This window comes from Setaria italica, chromosome II, assembly GCF_000263155.2.
Source record: "Setaria italica strain Yugu1 chromosome II, Setaria_italica_v2.0, whole genome shotgun sequence".
Taxonomy (NCBI): domain Eukaryota; kingdom Viridiplantae; phylum Streptophyta; class Magnoliopsida; order Poales; family Poaceae; genus Setaria; species Setaria italica.
The window spans coordinates 46917704-46932759 of record NC_028451.1 but is presented as its reverse complement, the minus strand read 5'-3'; the positions used below and the strand labels follow the sequence as shown (position 1 = coordinate 46932759).

General features: G+C 48.2%; 3 protein-coding genes across 3 annotated transcripts; 1 reads left to right on the top strand and 2 right to left on the bottom strand.

Annotated features, from left to right (window-relative positions):
* Window positions 1-2301: 2301 nt before the first annotated feature.
* Window positions 2302-6246, top strand: LOC101771964 (gamma carbonic anhydrase 2, mitochondrial). Its single transcript, XM_004958441.4, has 5 exons — window positions 2302-2584; window positions 3483-3626; window positions 4536-4661; window positions 4764-4915; window positions 5712-6246. Exons 1-5 carry the CDS (start codon window positions 2470-2472, stop codon window positions 5994-5996), a joined length of 822 nt encoding a protein of 273 aa, XP_004958498.1. The 5' UTR covers window positions 2302-2469; the 3' UTR covers window positions 5997-6246.
* Window positions 6247-7541: 1295 nt separating this feature from the next.
* Window positions 7542-9992, bottom strand: LOC101771568 (probable carboxylesterase 18). Its single transcript, XM_004958440.4, has one exon. The coding sequence runs from the start codon at window positions 8689-8691 to the stop codon at window positions 7663-7665; it is 1029 nt and encodes a 342-aa protein (XP_004958497.1). The 5' UTR covers window positions 8692-9992; the 3' UTR covers window positions 7542-7662.
* An 82-nt stretch (window positions 9993-10074) lies between these two features.
* On the bottom strand, window positions 10075-15056 carry LOC101771168. Its single transcript, XM_022824513.1, has 3 exons — window positions 14424-15056; window positions 13025-13231; window positions 10075-12082 (listed from the first exon to the last, which is right to left on the bottom strand). The coding sequence occupies exons 1-2, from the start codon at window positions 14995-14997 to the stop codon at window positions 13047-13049; spliced, it is 759 nt and encodes a 252-aa protein (XP_022680248.1). The 5' UTR covers window positions 14998-15056; the 3' UTR covers window positions 10075-12082; window positions 13025-13046.

Sequence of the window (15056 nt, the reverse complement as noted above, 5' to 3'; positions counted from 1 at the left end):
CTAGGGGAGGGCAGGCCGTGAGACCGCCCGGCCCCGTGAAGCCAGGGGGGCCATGACCGTATAGATAGTTAGTATATATAATTTGATTGGTGCATTTTGTTTCGACCTTTTTAAATGGTACGCGTAACAACTGCTGCCTGCCTTCCATCCATACTAAATTGGGCCTACCAAATTGCTTGCCAGGCCTGCCAAGTATGCTTGGCCATGCCGCCGCGGATTCCGATTCGATCAGATCATCAGGCGATCAGAGCGAGCCAGGCCTGCTAAATTGCGTCCTGACGCCTGACGCCCTGACTCCGTGTCTCTCTCCATATGTCTGCGTTGTATACGCTCCTGAGTCCTGACTCCATGCCGCCGCCCGCCACCGATCCGATCGTCACCTCATCGCGCGGGTCAGCGCCTTAGCGGGTGCAGGAGGCGATCAGGCGAGCGCTGTGTCTCAGCGTTTGGACTCTGGAGCGCCGAGCGCCGCGTCAAACCGTCAGGGCGTCAGGGTTGGATTGCCGAGCACCGCTTCTGCCTTCTGGAGCAGTGGAGCACGTCTTGATCGCTTGGAGTACCGAGCACGTCAAAGGCGAGCGCTTCCATCTTTGTTTTCTTTTACATCAATTTTGTTAAAAAGCAATTATCTAATTAATATTATTTTAGATCAACTATGTCGTAAAAAAGATTGAATGGCTTGGCTATGTGCAGCATTGCGAATGATATTTTGGACGACATTAATCTTGATACCGTTCTTGAAGATTTTGCATCAAGAAATGCACGAAGTCGGTTTTTTACAAAGCACTGAAGCATTATATTTTTATTTGAGGTGATCATAATGGTTATTGTTTTTAATTTTTTTGTTACACTATTTTTATGTTTTATGAGATATATATTGCAAAATAATTTTTATTATTTGCACTGGATACTTAAGTTTTCATATTAAAAATTAGTTCGACGGGTTCTTATTTTCATCCTTGCCCCGTCTTATTTTCATCCTTGCCAAGGACCCTCGAAATTATAGAGCCGGCCCGCGCGACCTTGGTAACCGTGACGATTTTCTGCTTCGTGACCATCATGTTTTTCCTCGAAGACGCAAGGTAGATACGTTATTGTTACAATGATGTAGAGTAGATAATGGGCTAAAGAGTGCTTTTGTAACAGTTTGCTATTCAGCGCGTCAGCACTCAAGCATCTTATGGGCTCCGATCCCTACTCTTGATTTTTTTTAGCCATGCAATTTTGAAAGCGTCCATAGAACGTGTGTCCCTACTGGTTGACATCCATTTATCTTCTAGCATGTTACATCTATTCCACAAGACCACAATATTTATCTGGTCGCCGTACTACGAGGCACATCGGATTTTGATGAGCTAGAAGAGAAAAGAAAAAAAGGAAAAAGAGATTGTGTTATTTCTTCTCAAGGACTAGGGCTCTGTTCGCTTCAGTTTATCAGCTAGCTTATCAGCCACCGAATAGTATTTTTCTCTCACAACTGGCTTATCAGCCACCGAATAGTATTTTTCTCTCACCACAAATCAGCCGTTTTTGAGCTTTTCAGCCGGCTTACAAGTACAGTCAAACAGTCACTCCCGTTGAAAGAATATTATAAAAAAAATGAGCTCCACGCCTTTTTGACGTGAGAGAGGTTACAGGACTCAAGACGTTACGAGAAATATGCAATAAGAGACAAATCATTGCAGATGTGATCTTTTGTAAAATTTGCGTGGAAGGCGCTCCTGCCGGAGGGCTCCAAGGCAGCGTCGGTACGCCGGCATGCTGACGCGGAAAGGTAAAGGCCGTGCAGGTCGTGGAGTTCCCGACTTTTACGAATGGATTACTACGAATAGAGAAAATGACGAGCATTGTACGTATCTAGTCGATGTGAAAGTATGCAAAGTATCTGCTGCCTTTGATCGACACGCGATCTTGGCGACGAATTTTGATTTCCAATCGTTTGATGTTGCTCAAATGGTGTACGTGTCGCACACGACCAAACCCACAGCTTCACGGCTCTATGCGTGCGCTAGGTGCGGTGTGCCTATGAGGCACGTCGCTGTTCGGACTGGCTCCCTTATGAGGCAGCGCACCTCTGCTAAGTTCTCCGACGCGGGACTAAACGGATGCTATTAGCCTCCTGTTTATAAAGAGAAAATACAGAAAAGATACACACCTAGCTTCGCGCGGCCCGGCCCGTTCGGTTCAAAGCGGCGCGGCCGCTTTATGGGCCCAAGATAAGTTTACAACAACTGGTATAGGACAGCTCAGATTTTGGCCCAGGACCATCGGCCTTGTCGCCTTCTTTCCCCTTGCACTCCCCACTGCCTCTGCCGCAGCCATTGCCTTCCTGGCTCCTGTTCTCTCTCTCTTCCCCCGTCTCGCCTCGCACCATTAAACCCCACCCGCGCGCGCGGCGGCCGGCGGCGAGCCCCACCCACCCAGGCACGCGGAGGAGGGCGCGGGCGTGCAGCAGCGCCAGGGGGAGGCATGGGGACCCTGGGGCGCGCGATCTTCACGGTGGGCAAGTGGATCCGCGGCACGGGGCAGGCCATGGACCGCCTCGGATCCACCCTCCAGGGCGGCCTCCGCGTCGAGGAGCAGGGTAAGCATCCGCCTCCCTCCGTCCGCTCCGTCTCTCCCCCGTCCTCCTCCCCTGCCGCCGCCTCCTTGCTCCCGCCTGCGGTTGTTTCCTACGAGGGATGGGATCGGGTCTCCGTCTAATCATTTCGATGTGGCAGAGAGTTAGCTCCATTCAATATTTCTTTTTTTTTCTCGAACACGCAGGAGAGCTGCGTATCATTGTATTAATAGGAGAAGACTCCATTCAATATTTCCATCGGTCAGCTCGTCGTGTTCACTTCTAGGACCTTTTAGTGCCAGATCAGGCTGATTCAGTGGCGTCCCCAATCCCCATGCGTTAGTATGCTAACAGACTAACAGTTGGGGTTCTTCCCAAAGGGGGGAGAACAAAACCGAAATAGTGTTCCTGAAGAATGGGTTAGCTGTGGATGATGGTAATGTGATTTGAAGAAAGCTGAGATGAGCCTGGCCTTTAGACGTGACTATCATTTCACCCCTTTTATGTGTACTTTTGCTTCCAACATCGGCACTTATTTGTGAACTATTGCATTGCAGTTAGTATTTTTTTTTTCCCGTGGAAGTATCAGCAAATGATGTATAGCAAGGATTGGTTACCAATTGCACTGTCTTCTGTTAATAATATGTCCAGCTGGCATTCCTGTTTGAAGTGATTTTTCTATAAAGTTTTCTCTTCCCTAGCATCTTAACAATGCCATTTTCTCTTGGTGTTCACCATGCTGCAACTGGTAAATTACCAGGCTCTGTATGATTTGGACGCGATGGCTAGGAATGTGGGTTTGTGGATATTTTTTAGTGCTATGGTCCATTTTAGAGTACTTTATGATGCATTTATGACTTCTGTGATGTGCAAAAACATTAATCGCTGACTGCTTAGTTACCATTTCATATGCTATTTTCAGTATCAAGGCATCGAACAATCATGAACATTTTTGAGAAAGAGCCAAGGATCCATAGAGATGTATTTGTTGCTCCCAGTGCAGCAGTCATTGGTGATGTTGAGATTGGACATGGATCGTCAATCTGGTATGGCTCCATTTTGAGAGGTAAACCCTTGGTCCGTATTTGTGGTACATAGCTGTTCTATTGAGCTTCCATGCTGATAATCATGATTGTATTCTCTTTTCTTATTTAGTGGCCATTGTCATGAATGCACTGTTCATTTGCTCTGCAGTAGCATACTATGTCGTGTTCAGTAGATCCAACCTATGTATACTACCGGAGTAGCTGTGAGAAATATCCCTTTATTCTACTTCTAGAATGATTCTACGTCTGCAGTGGCACACTAGCGTATATGTCTTTTGAGCATGGTGATGCCCCAGCCCTAGCTAAAGCAATAGTGAAGCAGCTCCAAGGCACAGGGCCTGGTGAACTGCTGTTAGATTTCCAAATATACAAACATGTCTAATAAATGAATGTACTCATAAACAATTATCTGTTTCATTATAGTAGCCATCATTTTTTTTGGTAACAGATTCGAGTTTTAAGGCGTTCCCTTTTGCATCACCACGAGTTGGTTTTCCATGTTGGGGAAGGCTTTCAAAGTATAAATGTTTTTGGTTATCACATTGGCTAGAAGGTCTAAGCATAGCTGACATATGATCCATAGCCAAATCGTAGTGATTGACTTTCAAATGTTGAGAAAGAGTATACTGTGCCAGTTTCCTTGCACAAAGTTATGTTATAGGAAATCTCAAAGTTACAACTTGCAATGATTTGTTATCGAAGCATCACATACTTTTTTTTTAAATTAACATCAGTAACTTTGTTGCAAAATTGCAGTTTGTTAAAGACACCTAGGACTGACATTCTCCATCACTACTAGTCAATATAGCGAGAATGGAGTGTAGTTTCTGCATGTGTAGGCTAATTAACTACCTGAATTCAGTTAGTGGAGAGCTATACTAATGTTTAAATTAAACTAATTTTGCTTGTTTTTATATTATTGTCTTCAGGTGATGTCAACAGCATTCATATCGGATCTGGAACAAATATACAAGACAATTCCCTTGTACATGTTTCAAGATCTAACATCAGCAGGAAGGTCCTCCCAACCATAATTGGAAGCAACGTCACAGTAGGTCAGTAAATACCTTTTTAGCATATTTCTGCTTAATGCCAAGATTCATTTTTTCTGAATGATTGACTAAATGATACAATTGGCTGAACTAAACTTCTTACAGGTCATAGTGCTGTTCTACATGCATGCACCATTGAGGATGAAGCTTTTGTTGGTATGGGTGCCACTCTGCTTGATGGAGTGGTGGTTGAAAAGCACAGCATGGTTGGCGCAGGATCTCTTGTTAAGCAGAATACAAGGATTCCTTCTGGAGAGGTTAGTTTCATATGTTCTCAAGCTAGTGTTCCAGTTGATATACGAGCAGTATGGACTTAATTGCAACTGTTGCATTATTTAATAGTATTTATAGGCAATGTTCATCATACTACTAAGATGGAACTCTAAAACCAACATGTTCGGAATATTTGTCATCTGCATCCTCCTCCCTGTTATCTGTTAGAAACAAAAAGAAAAAAAGATTTTACAATATACTCCTGCTCTGTAGAGAGCACTGCTGGTGTCATGCTTAGGCTGATCAACATTTACAGGTTCCATGTCATGCTTGAAATTTTGAAGGCTATATTCTGGGTTTATAATAATTAAAGTGCTGTTCCTGTGTTATCTGCATATATAACTCTTGAAAGTCAAAACCAACATGTTTGGAAGAGTTTAGTTGTCTGCAACTCTGCATGCTTCTGCCCTGAAGAGTACTGCAACCTAATGCTGCTGTATTAGAGACTTAGAGCCTTGGAACATATGCATTTTGCAAAGAACATTACTATTAGAAATTAATAATGCCTTAATGCTACAGTTTCATAAATATGTGCAGTATTATGATCTTTACTATTGAATAGTGTGAACTGCACAAAAATGCTAGTCGCATGCTTATACTGATCTTCATTTTAGGTTCCATGTTATGCTTCTGACCTGGAAACTTATATTCTGGATTTAATTGTTAAAGTGGTGTTTGGTAGCTGTGAATCACAGATATATTGAAATTTCCAGTAATAGAAATAGGAATCCTGATCTATGTGATTTCATTGCTGAAGTTTCTGTTTCATAACATAATCAGGTCTGGGTTGGTAACCCTGCAAAATTCCTAAGGAAGCTTACAGAAGAGGAGATTGCGTTCATTGCCCAATCAGCAACCAACTATATCAACTTAGCCCAGGTCCACGCAGCTGAGAACTCCAAGAGCTTTGACGAGATTGAGCTCGAGAAGATGCTGAGGAAGAAGTATGCGCACAAGGACGAGGAGTACGACTCGATGCTTGGGGTGGTCCGTGAGATCCCACCTGAGCTCATCCTCCCCGACAACATCCTCCCGCACAATGCTCAGAAGGCTGTTGCCCGCTGAACGCTTCCTGGTGGCCCTCTTGGGACACTTGGTGTTGTTGCCTGTTAACTTGGAACGTTTTGACACGAGTTTGGGTATTATTTCTCTGTTTTTCCCTGCCCAATAAGATTGGGTCGAGCGTTGTTTTAGGATCGACCGTACACACCACCTCTATTTTGAACTGCAATGAAGAGAAGCTCAAGATATCTTTTTCACCGTGTTATGAGGAATTCGTAATTGAAGTGGTCCTGTTTGTTGTTCTTTTGCTTAATGCCCCATCTGGTTAGTTCATGACTTTCTTTATGGATACTGGCAATGTAAGTTATCCTAAGACGGATATGACGTGAAAATTCTTCTTCATAACAAGTGCTTAGGGGGGTGTTTGGGAGGGGTGTTAAAGTTTAGCATCCACTTTTAGCTAAATTTTAGCCCCTTGCTCCCAAATATGAGGGTTAAAATAGGGTGCTAAACTTTAGCTCCCCAAATACATTAACCCCTCCAAGAGGTGCTAAAATGGACTAAAGGGGCTAAAAGTGGTCCATAGTTGTCTTGGTTCCATCGGTGCCCCCCTTCCTGCACTCTCTCTCTCTCTCCGCATTCTCTCTCTCCGTGCACGCTTCGCTCGGTCCCGTTTCGCCTCGCTAGCCCCGCCACCTCTGCCATGCCGGCCTCGCCGTCTCCGCCTCACCGACCCTGCCGCACTTCGCCTCCGCCTCGCCGGCCCCGTTGCCTCCGCCTTGCCTTGCCGGCCTCGCCGCCTCCGCCCAGCACATGAACCATCCTGCGCCTCTTTTCATCTCCAGCTGCTCAAGTGGCATGGCTTAGTGCATTGGGTGAGGCCTAGGTGGCGAGTAGTGAAGGGAAAGGATGACCCGTTTCGCCTCGCTAGCCCCGCCACCTCTGCCATGCCGGCCTCGCCGTCTCCGCCTCACCGACCCTGCCGCACTTCGCCTCCGCCTCGCCGGCCCCGTCGCCTCCGCCTCGCCTTGCCGGCCTCGCCGCCTCCGCCCAGCACATGAACCATCCTGCGCCTCTTTTCATCTCCAGCTGCTCAAGTGGCATGGCTTAGTGCATTGGGTGAGGCCTAGGTGGCGAGTAGTGAAGGGAAAGGATGAGGTAAGGAAGAGGTCGTTGATGAGTGATTCGATTTTGAGGCCATCCACCACTGAATCGTTGTCCTCCACTTCGATTTGAGTCCGTCCGCCGTCGAATCTCAGAGGGGGAAGTATGGCCAGCGTCGAATCGGGGGCTGGACGCAGGGAGAGGAGGAGCGGCGGGAGGTGGAGCAGTGACCGGCTGCCGTTTTGGGGGAGAAAGAAGAGAGGAGGAAGGAAGCAAGGAAGCAGAGGTATAATTGTCTTTTATCAACCAAAATGTTAAAGTTTCTCCTCATCCAAACATCCTAAAAGGTTAAAGTTTAGCACTCCATTTGAGAGAACTAAAGTTTAGCCCTAGACTAAAGTTTAGCCCTTCAACCTGCCTTACTGCTTCCTTACAACCTTGCTCTCGACTTCTCGTGAACAAAAACGGCTAAGATTCGAGGAAATTGTTGCAAGAGAATGTCCGTTTTGAGCAAGTAGTATAACTCATGGGCTTTATTCAATGAAAATGATGCACGGAAACAACAATAACGTCGAGCACGCAAGACCACTCGAACGTAATCTCCTCCTCCAAACGAGGATCATATCTAAACGTCACGCTTGGGCCTATGCTCTTGGACGAACAGCTTCATCTCCTCCACGAGCTTGCCGGAGTCGGCGAGCTCCGGGAACACGTGGAAGCCGTGGACGGCGTCCGGGTACTCGACCACCCGCACCGCCTTCCCCTTCCGGCGCAGCGCGTCCACGTACCTCGCTTGCCAGTCCTTGAGCAGGTCGAACCCGCCGACCACCACCATCGCCGGCGGGAACGCCTCGGCGAGCTCGACGCCGTCGCCGCACACGCGCGCTGCCGGGTGGTCCCGCGTCGCGCCCTCCGGCAGGAACTCCCTCCAGTAGTGGTCCGTCCCCGCCACCGACAGCGCGGACACCCTGTCAAGCTCCACCTCGGCGTCCGTCCGCTCCTCCCCGCCGAAGAACGGCTGGATCATTACGGCGCCAGCGACGCAGAGTCGCGCCGGCGGCGACGCTGCGGACATGGACGCCCAGCGCTGCGCCACGTGGTGCGTGATGTTGCCACCCGCGCTGTCCCCGGCGAGGAAGCAGCTGGAGAGGTCGACGGGCACGGTGACCACGTCGGCCGGCAGGGCGTTGGCGTCGAGGTACTGGAGCGCGGCGACGCCGTCGTCGTAGGCGGCGGGGAACCGCTGCTCCGGTGCGAGGCGGTAGTTGACGGACACGACGACGGCGCGGAGCTCGCTGCAGAGCCGGCGGCAGAGCGCGTCGTAGGGGCGGGACGCCGCGGAGAAGAGCACGAACCCGCCGCCGTGGAAGTAGACGACAACGGGGACCGGCTCGTCCGCGGCGGACGCAGACGACGGGGAGAAGACGCGCGCCCAGAGGCCGCGGGAGGCGTCGATGGTGACGTCGGCGGAGCGCACCCCGGAGGCGTCCGGGCGCGGGCTGGCGCGCGACTTGAGGTTGCCGAGGGAGACGATGAGCTTCCGGATACTGCCGTCCGGGCGGTGCGCGAGCGCCAGCGCGGCCAGCTGGACGCGCACCGTACACGGCAGGGGCGGCTTCCGGCGTCCGGCGATGTCGTCGGAGCCGCCGGCCATTTCTTACAGTAATTCACCTAATCACCTGGGACTAGGCGCCAAAGCACGCTCTCGCAGTGTTAAACAAAGCGTGTGCAAGGGACGGAGACAACGAGATGCAAACTGGGCCGTTGCCAACTTGTTTTATGTTGCAACTTGTCGTTCAGAACAGCAAAGCTGCAACAGTTTAGGACAGCTATTGCAATAGTATCTGACAACGGCAAGTATTCTTCTCCAAAAGAAGTTGTGCCTCCCGGCCCGCTGCTGCGTCGCCATGGATGACTTCTCGATACCAGTAGCTTACATGCTGGACGTGCTTACATGGACAAGCAAGGGCAAGTGTCGCCTCAGTCACATAGAAGTTCGCTGTCACTATCTTTTGAGGGAGAAAAATGGATTCAAAGTTTCGGAAAAGTGAAGTAATTTTCACCATCCGACCTAACCATGCCATGTATCAGGCTCATAGTACAACAAGAAGTGAGTACTTGAAGTTCTAAATTTTCTTGCCTCAGCAACCTACCCCGCATGATGAACGTCTTGCTTGCCCGCGCGGCACCGGCGCACCGGCCGGCGGCGTGGCTGCTCCCGCCGCACCGACCCCGGCTCGTGGCGGTCGCCTCGGTGGCGGCTTCCCCCGCGTTGTCCGGCGAGGTGGCGGCGTCGCGAGCCCGCGACTACGGGGTCGAGAGCGGGACCAACGGCGCCGTCGCGCCCACCGCGCCAAGGCCGCAGCCATCGAGACCACCGTCGAGAGGGTAAATCATGGTGTCGAGGCAGCGGCGCGCTTGTGGCTGGCGGCGCCGGCGGCATAGCCGCTGCTCAGCGTGCCCTATCGACGAGCGGAGGCGCCTGATGCATCGCGACGCCGGCCGGCAGCAGCGCCGCTCCGCCGGCCACCGTCTGGCCGGCCAGGGGGTTTTACAAAAATACAAGACACATATTTACATAAATACCCCTAATTTGGATCGCGACTATTGATCGCGATCCAAATTAGGAGTTTTGTGCAAATATCGACACATATTTTACAAAAAGTCCCCTAATTTGGATCGCGACTATTAATGTGGTCCAACACTTTGCATAACGACCCCTGGCTCCAGATGGGCAGCAGGCCAGCCGCTAGCGGCTCCCCCTCTTCTCGGTCATCCGCCGCCGCCGGGGCCGCCGCCCCCTCTCCCTGGCCTGCAAGCGCAAGGCCTGGCCGATCCATTCCCTCCCCCCTGCTGAAGCACTAGCTTCAGCTCTTCACTCACCCGGCCGAGGGCATCCATTGGACAAGGAGTTCGTCAAGCTGCCTTCAGTGCATCTTGGGGTTGAGGAGATTGGAGCAGTAAGCACTGAGATTGGCAATCTTATAAAATGGAGGAAGAATTTTGGTGATATTGTGCTCATTGCGCATGGCACGGAACCGGTGGACCGATCTGTACTGAGTGGAGGCTGCTTTACGGCCGGATATTTCGGGCAGTTGTTATTCTTTCAGTTTCAGAGCAAAACATTCTGACCTTGCTGTAGAATTCAGCAACTTGGCACAAGACTACAAGTGAGTGAAAATAGCTTCATTTCTTATCCTGATAAAATCTGCATCAAGTGAGGCTTCATTCCCTTGGTATTTGTAAGTGTGTACTGATAATTTTGCATTGCAGCCTTGCAGGTACCTGCCGAAGGTGTTTGATGGGTTTGCAGGTGCTCAAGGTTTTTTGTTCCTTCATGATCATGAAGTCCTCAATTACTTGAACCTCTTGAATGCCGATAAGGCTAAGCTCTGGATAACCAACCAGGTGCATATCCATGTCATGGTTTCTGAAACCATATATATGAAATAAAGAACTTCTGAAGTTTTTGATCTGATCAAATTAGTCTCTCCCTAGGAGAAGGAATCATGGTCGGATGTGCCTCTACAAGGTAACAAAATTGAGTGGTTTGTGAACCAAGGAGATATGGTTAAAAAGGCAGTCAACAATTTCCCACCTCATTATCAAAGCAATTACAGAAGAAGTGTAGGTGAAAATAAGATGATTCATTGCAGCAGGGAGATATATTTTACATACCTCAACGGCATATCGGTGACTTCTCATATCTTGTTAAAGCTACAGGAAGCTTTGATATTCATCACAGTTTTGCAGTCCCCATGTTACTCCCTGCAATGGATTCACCAAGCAACTCTGAATCCAAAGCTCTGACAAAACTTGTTTATAGGGCAGATCTGCCATCAAATACGACTTCCGCATCAACTTATTCTGCTGAAGCGCATGCAGTGTACCCATTGAAGGTTCGGAATGAGATGGAATTGGTAAAGCTAATCAGAGTAATGGCTTCAGGGGATCCATTTCTTATGGAATTAGTCTGATCAAGGGTTCCACTCTTTTTTTTTGGAAAAGCAGAGCAAACAATATTGAAGATACCATTTTGTTCCCTGTTGTCCTCCCTTTCAGCTGTAAGTTCAGTTTAACATCTATCTTACTAGTAAGGATAATCTAGTGTCACTTGATCTCACTTTACATGTACAATCAGAGAATAGAAACTTTCTTTCTTGTGTTGGAATGTTCACAATTACTGAGGCAAAATAATCTAGTGTACCTTGATCTCAGTGTACAATTGTACATGTAGAATCAAATAGCAGAAATTACTTCACTAAGGATGTTTGCTTCGACAGTCCGCGAACTTGCACGGACCCGTTTAGCGTCGTAACCTAGGTTTGAATATGCACGTACGGTCAAATTATACTTTTGTGTAACACAAAAGCCTGCATCAACATTAGTGTGATGCATTGGTACCGTTGGTTTCCCAAGGTGTGGAAACCAATTAATCTTTACATAGCACTGCGATCGCCTTCCCAACTGTCAACTTTCCCCTAACTAAGGATAACATGAAAAGAGCGACCAGACAACAGTGACTTCCATTTTACAGAAGCTAATGTCAATCTCACCGATGCTTTTGCCGGCTTCCGATGCGTGAAAACTTATCTTATTGAAAGCTTGATCTTGCCATCACCAGCTACAGGCAGTTTCTCACCTCCAGAATCAAGCAAGATGATTCTCTCGTCACTGGTACCAGTGGAGTATTTGTCACCGACACGAAAGGGACATTTGTCAGTAAAACCGGTAGTAAAGGCGGCGAATAGACCATGCAAACCATCTGGCCATGACCCATGAACGCCTCGCACAAATAATGTGGCCTCCACAGAGAAAGCAATTTGGCCAAGACTAAACTCCAGTGTGCTAAGCTTGCTAGTGTAAGCACGGTTAAACAGGTGTGAAAATATCGTGCTATAGCATCTTAATGGCGCAACTAGGAAGCTCAAGTATACATCCTTGGACTCAGTTGTGCCCTTTACTTTAAGGTCAACCTCGATGATCGCAGGATTCAATGCAAACATAACAGCACGGGTAGGACCTGCCAGTACCAAATATGGATCCTGCATACAACACCATAATATGAAACTGAAGCGAAAGGAGAGGTGAATATTGAGCACCATAACCATAACAACAGTGTAACAATCGCAAAATGCAAAGCACAAATGATGTTGCATGCATAACATCAAAGATGGGAGAAGCATAGCATAACACATCAGTGACAGAGAATAGGATATTTGTTGTGCACAAACAATCAAGTCACTAAAGATGTCTTACAATATTTATTTGCCAAACCCTTGCAAACAAAACTGAAACATTTTTTGACCCAAATTTCTGAAAATGCCAGAAACTATCAAGCGCAATCGAGGTACAAAATGGAGTCAAGAGTTCTATCAGCATTGTAGGGAGCATGTTAAGGGCCAGAGTTGAACAGGTTGCAGTCAGGGTCAGGTTGCATTGCTCCACCTATAGCTGACAATGTGCATCTGCTCCCAATATTATGGAGGCAAGAATTTCAGTCCACGTGCTGAATCAGTAATCAGTTGAAGCTGGTTTCTGTTGTGCTACAAATTGGTTATTTGACTTATCTGCAATTCTGCATAGCGTGCATGTCTCTGTGATTAAGCCCAAAGACATACGACTGATTTTTATTATATGCATTCCTATAACTTGATTACACATAGGTTGAGCTGTTTGTCATTGATTGCATTGCAAGCAAAAGGCACAGTAATTCTACACGCACGTGATAGATCATAGATGGCAGCTTCCAGGAAGCAATGAGACCTGATCACTGTATAACAGGTTGTCAGGCTCTCTTTTATAAGTAATCAAAGGCAGTGCAACTAAGGGTTAAAGGCAACACAAACAAGATTCTAAAGCATGCCTGCACAGTAATGAGATTTCGGAAGGGCAGGCAGGTTAATGGGAAAGGTAAAAAATTATGATGGTTGGGTCAGGTAGGACAGCAGGAGACAAACAAATGATACGCAAGGAATGCTACTAACCTTTTCGGTAAGGGTTTGGCAGTCATCTCTTTCGCGCTGGAAGATAATACTGCGAGTCGCGAATGGCAACCATACCGAACACATAAAATGGCAGCTGCAAGTTCCCTCTTGTTGTAGCAAGCTTCACTGAGAAGATCTTTAGAGTATCCCTGCGGGCATTAACCTTCTCCAAAGGCTTCTCTGTGAAACGCATGGGTGGGATCCTGGCTGCAGGTAGTTGTAAAATATTTACAGATGGGTTAAAGATCAAGTACAGTAGCAGGTGCAGTAATAGCAACAGTGACTATCAGATTTTAAACCATCCAATGTAATTGATATAGAATACAAATCGACCTTTACTATGTTGACATAGAATTTGTCAGTGACTAGTACAGAAGAACTGTAGGTGCTAGAAACCCAGGAATCCATATGTGCTACAAGCCAAAATAATCTAATTTTATAGAAAAGTAAAAATCCAACAGCCAGGTCATGCAGCGCAAAGCGAATATGATGGTGCAGAATCTGACAGATTCTATCACAAATTGGCAACAGATATATTGTGGATCGTACTAAGGAAGCCAGAAGAATCCTTCTATTGTCATCAAGAGAGATACAATACGACTATACGAGACTGCAGCAGGACAGCCTGGGTCAATCTATTACAGGTCAGCCAATCTGGAAAGCCTGGGCACCATTGAAAGTTAAATTCTTCATGTGGCTGGCTATCAAGCGGACAGAAGACACGGGAGTGGGTTGCATAGCATATGGACAGCGGACAGAAGATACCGGCTTGGTTGCAAGATCACACAGCTTGTGCTCTATGCGACCAAGATCTAGAGACTGCAGACCATCTATTTGCAAAATGTTCTTACACACAGCAAATTTTGCAAGACATTAGCATGCTCCTGCACTTGCAGAACCAAGCGCCAACTCACGAGATGGTCCTGATCGACTGGTGGCTCCAGAAGCGAAGGGGAAAGAACACTCTGAAGAGGAAAGGACTGGACTCTACCTTCATGCTCATCTCGTGGAAAATCTGGAAAGAACGTAATGACAGGATCTTCAACAGAAGTCCAGCGAAACCAACTGCACGGCTGGTCCACGACATCTTAGAAGAAGTCCAGCTATGGAGCTGTGCCGGCGCCAAGCACCTCTCTACCTTAGGATGGCCGGCAGCAGCAGGAGTACTAGGATCTAGTTACCTCCTTACTTGCTTCATGTTGCTTCAGTTGTTTTCATATAATCGCTTTCAATGTCAAAACCGTGTGGGTGTGCCCGAATGACCCGCCTTGTAACTTTAAACGTTCTATTTTCTTCTTAATATAAAGATACGTAGCTCTCCTACGTATTCTCGAAAAAGACTATACGAGACTGCTTAACGGAGAAAAGCAAAGCAAGCCAGATCTGATGGAGAACTCACTGGTGTCCTCGAAAGAACCGTAGTGGCCAGACCATCGTTTGTTCCGGTAACGGCGAAACTTGCTAACAGACATCCAGTGCGGCTCGTCATCCTCCGGCCCCATCACCTCAAGCTCTGGTGTCTCGTGCTCCTCCATCCTCGTCGCGCCCGCTTCTTCCTCCGCTTCCGTCCTCCTCGGCGACCGCGGCGCCTTGCTCCGCCATACCTCACCATCCAGCATAACAATGAAGGAATAGGAATCTTCTTCCTCTTCCATCTCCCTCGTCGCCTCAAACTTGAGCGACTCCCCCGCATCCTCCTCGCCCTGCAATACGTCATCCCCAATGCGAAAGAAGGGTGCCTCCTCTTCCCCTGCCATCGCCCGGCCCCTCGCCAAATTGCAAGACAACGCAGCCGCAGTCCGGTGCCTTATCCTCCTCCTCCTGCGCAAAGCTCCTTCTACGTTCCAGATGCGAAGTCGACTCGGCCAGCAGGCTCTCGCCGCCGACGATCGGACGGATGAGGAGGAGAGGCAGAGCGCATGGCGACGTGCCGACTGCCGACGAGGACTCCTCGCGCGCTGGCAATCTGGCATGGCGGCGTCCCTCGACTCTCTCTGTTTTTTTAGTAAATCAACCGATCTTGTTGGGTTCG

Bases quoted from the DNA above. Each gene is read 5' to 3' on its own strand.
- LOC101771964 (XM_004958441.4), top strand. From the start codon at position 2,470: ATGGGGACCCTGGGGCGCGCGATCTTCACGGTGGGCAAGTGGATCCGC. The intron at 3,627-4,535 runs GTAAACCCTTGG...TATTGTCTTCAG, and splicing joins GTATGGCTCCATTTTGAGAG to GTGATGTCAACAGCATTCAT. The intron at 4,662-4,763 runs GTCAGTAAATAC...AACTTCTTACAG, and splicing joins TGGAAGCAACGTCACAGTAG to GTCATAGTGCTGTTCTACAT.
- LOC101771568 (XM_004958440.4), bottom strand. From the start codon at position 8,691: ATGGCCGGCGGCTCCGACGACATCGCCGGACGCCGGAAGCCGCCCCTG.
- LOC101771168 (XM_022824513.1), bottom strand. From the start codon at position 14,997: ATGCCAGATTGCCAGCGCGCGAGGAGTCCTCGTCGGCAGTCGGCACGT. The intron at 13,232-14,423 runs GTGAGTTCTCCA...AACTACCTGCAG, and splicing joins CGGTTCTTTCGAGGACACCA to CCAGGATCCCACCCATGCGT.